This window comes from Halyomorpha halys, unplaced genomic scaffold (genome assembly GCF_000696795.3).
Source record: "Halyomorpha halys isolate HHAL.00 unplaced genomic scaffold, Hhal_1.1 Scaffold244.1, whole genome shotgun sequence".
Classification (NCBI taxonomy): domain Eukaryota; kingdom Metazoa; phylum Arthropoda; class Insecta; order Hemiptera; family Pentatomidae; genus Halyomorpha; species Halyomorpha halys.
Genome location: NW_027110917.1, coordinates 580325 through 583015, shown reverse-complemented (window position 1 = coordinate 583015; position 2691 = coordinate 580325). Strand labels below are relative to the sequence as shown.

General features: G+C 27.4%; 1 protein-coding gene across 1 annotated transcript in view; it reads left to right on the top strand.

Moving 5' to 3' along the window:
* The first annotated feature begins 1857 nt into the window (after nt 1-1857).
* Nucleotides 1858-2691, top strand: part of LOC106680131 (high affinity cationic amino acid transporter 1) — a 22816-nt gene continuing 21982 nt past the window's right edge. The window contains exon 1 of the mRNA XM_014419640.3: nt 1858-2228. Within this exon, the coding sequence (XP_014275126.1) occupies nt 2121-2228 (108 nt within the window). The 5' untranslated portion in view covers nt 1858-2120. The remainder of the gene's footprint in view (nt 2229-2691) is intronic.

The window sequence follows — 2691 nt, the reverse complement described above, 5'->3', positions numbered from 1 at the left end:
CTATTTTATGAACTGTTATCATCAAATCATCTGAGTCTTTACACACATATAAATCTCATATTTCACCGCTTTAGTCAACAAATCTATCGTTTTATAACTTTAGTTATAAAACATATTTTATAAATTTAAAAATAACAGAAAATTTATTTAAATAATGTTTTCATATTATTGATCTGAAAAGTAATAAATTTTCAATTATTAAATAAATAAGTGGGGAGGAACAGAGATAAGACGCTGAGCTACTAAATTCAAGGACAATACTTCGAATCCAGGTGTGGCAGATAATTATTTATTCTGTTAAAGTAGCCCTGAGTCAGCCCTGTGGGTTCTGGAGTCTTCCTGGTATCCACCCAGTCTCATAAAGTGGGTACCCTTAGATGGAGAAATATTTGGTGGAAAAATCACTTCCTTGAATAACTGTTGTTCTAAAAATAGAACTTCCCTATAAAGTACTGATGCTTTGGTGTTGTTATATTTGAGGATGTATATAGATTAATTGAACACAATTGAAAGTTTAGTATCAATTAATATATTTAGTTAAAGCTAAACAAACATACATTATTATTTTCTTTCACACATTATATTAATTATTTATTATATCTATTTAGTTTATAGCTGTAAATAACAATATATAATAAAAATATATGGTAATAATATATAATCAAAATATATTGTAACAATATATAAAAAAAATTTGTAAATAAAATCCCGACTACCATAAAACTCTTTCATCTCTCATTACTAATATTTGTTCAATAATCTAGGCAATGAACTATCATTTAAATAATCATTTAGAATATTCGGTGGTGTACAGCTTTGAAGTTATAATAAAAAAATTTAAACAATCAAAGAGAACCTGTCTAAATTCAAAAATATTTTTAAAAATGTGTGTAAAAGTTCACTAGCTGTATCTTCGCTAATAATTGTCCGAATCCAATGATTTTTTTTTCTGTATTAAATTTAAACACCATCCAAATAACATTATTTAAAAATACAAATTTTTGAATAAATCGGAGAATGAAATTTTTAGGCCGAAAACGTTCGTCTTAAATTCGCCTTTGATTTATTTAGAAAAACGGACATTCAGCTTTCTAACAGTTTTAATAATGTAGGAATTGGATAAAACTCAGGGGAGTTATGAACAATAGATATGTATCAGGAAAAAATCCTCCAAACAAAAACAAACATGATTCGTTTTGATAACCGTAAAAATAATCTGTACATTCTGAGCTACGCGCCAAAAATGTTTAATTTTGTACATAATTTTTTTTTTTACCGGAGAAATCTTAAATTTCTTTAAACTTTAATGATTGTGGGGAATTTAATCACCATTCAAATTACATAATTTAAAAATATGAATTTTTGAAAAATAAAATGTGTTTGCCCAAAATCAATAAGATATTCTGGCAAATAAACTTCCGAGGGACTAAACATAAAACAATAAAGTAAAAATTATATTTGATTTTTAATCTTTGGTTATTGTATCAAAATATGTTAAAGTAATGTGTTTGCTGTTATTCATACAAATGTTTATTATAAAAGTAATTTTAAGTATAATATAAACGTAGATATAGACTCGGGTTAGATATAATATCGGAAGTTAAACAAACATCCTACTAATTTGGCAGGAACATAATTATATTATGAAATAGTGTTCTAAAGACGTGTTTACACGTTTATTTAAAACTAATTATCAGAGATCACATTTGTAATAATTTTTTTTTCAATATTAATAGCCGTATTATTTTTAATACAGTTCAGTAATGGCGATAAGGATTTTATTAATCCTGCTCCTAGATTTCCTTATCAAAACAAGGATTTCTTAAAAGTATCCTTCAATCAGTAAATGCACGGCTTTCATAGGAGAAGGTCGATTATATAACAGGTAATGTTTTGAAGCGGAGACACGAGGCAAAAACCAGTCTCCTGTCGTTCTTGGGGCAAGAATGAGGTTCTTCGAAACCCGTCTGCGTACGAAAATATTGTGATATCTTACAGTGGAAATCTTTTTTCAGAAGTGAGTGCGCCAAAAAAATTACTAAATCAGCCGCTAGTGCTTGTTATTCTTTTGTGAAGTTATGAAGCGATAGCGAAAATTTAGATCCAAAAAATAATTCAAAATGAGGTTTTTCAAACCATTACTTAGGCAGAAAACCCTTAAGCAGGTTAATGGAGAGGAATCAGAACTAGGAAGAGTATTATCAACACTAGACCTGACTGCACTAGGAGTAAGTCAATTTTATCATTTCTTTTGAACATTGTATTGTGTAAATATAGCTTTTAAACTTCTTTCCAGAATTGCCATATTCTCCTTTTTTTTCTCCCCCCCCCCAAAAAAAGAAAAAATTCTACAACTTTAGTGTGTTATTTATGAGAAAATTTCATGTACAATTGTAATTCATTTTTGCAATATTTTTTTTAAATTTTAAGTTGCTCTAATTAATACACTAATTATACTGTTTGCAAAGTAACATAACTTGCTTTGTACCATGGGTAATTTATTTTAATAATTTCTGGAATTAATGCAATTATTAATACACATTAAAAAAAAAAATGCATTAATATTTTGAAGAATGAAGGGGGGGGGGGAGGTATAATCTCAATATATTGAAATAACTTTATACATATATAGTGTGCACAAAAAAAAAAAAAAATAAAAAAGTGTATTTTTAGCCCTTTTTTCTAATTAAC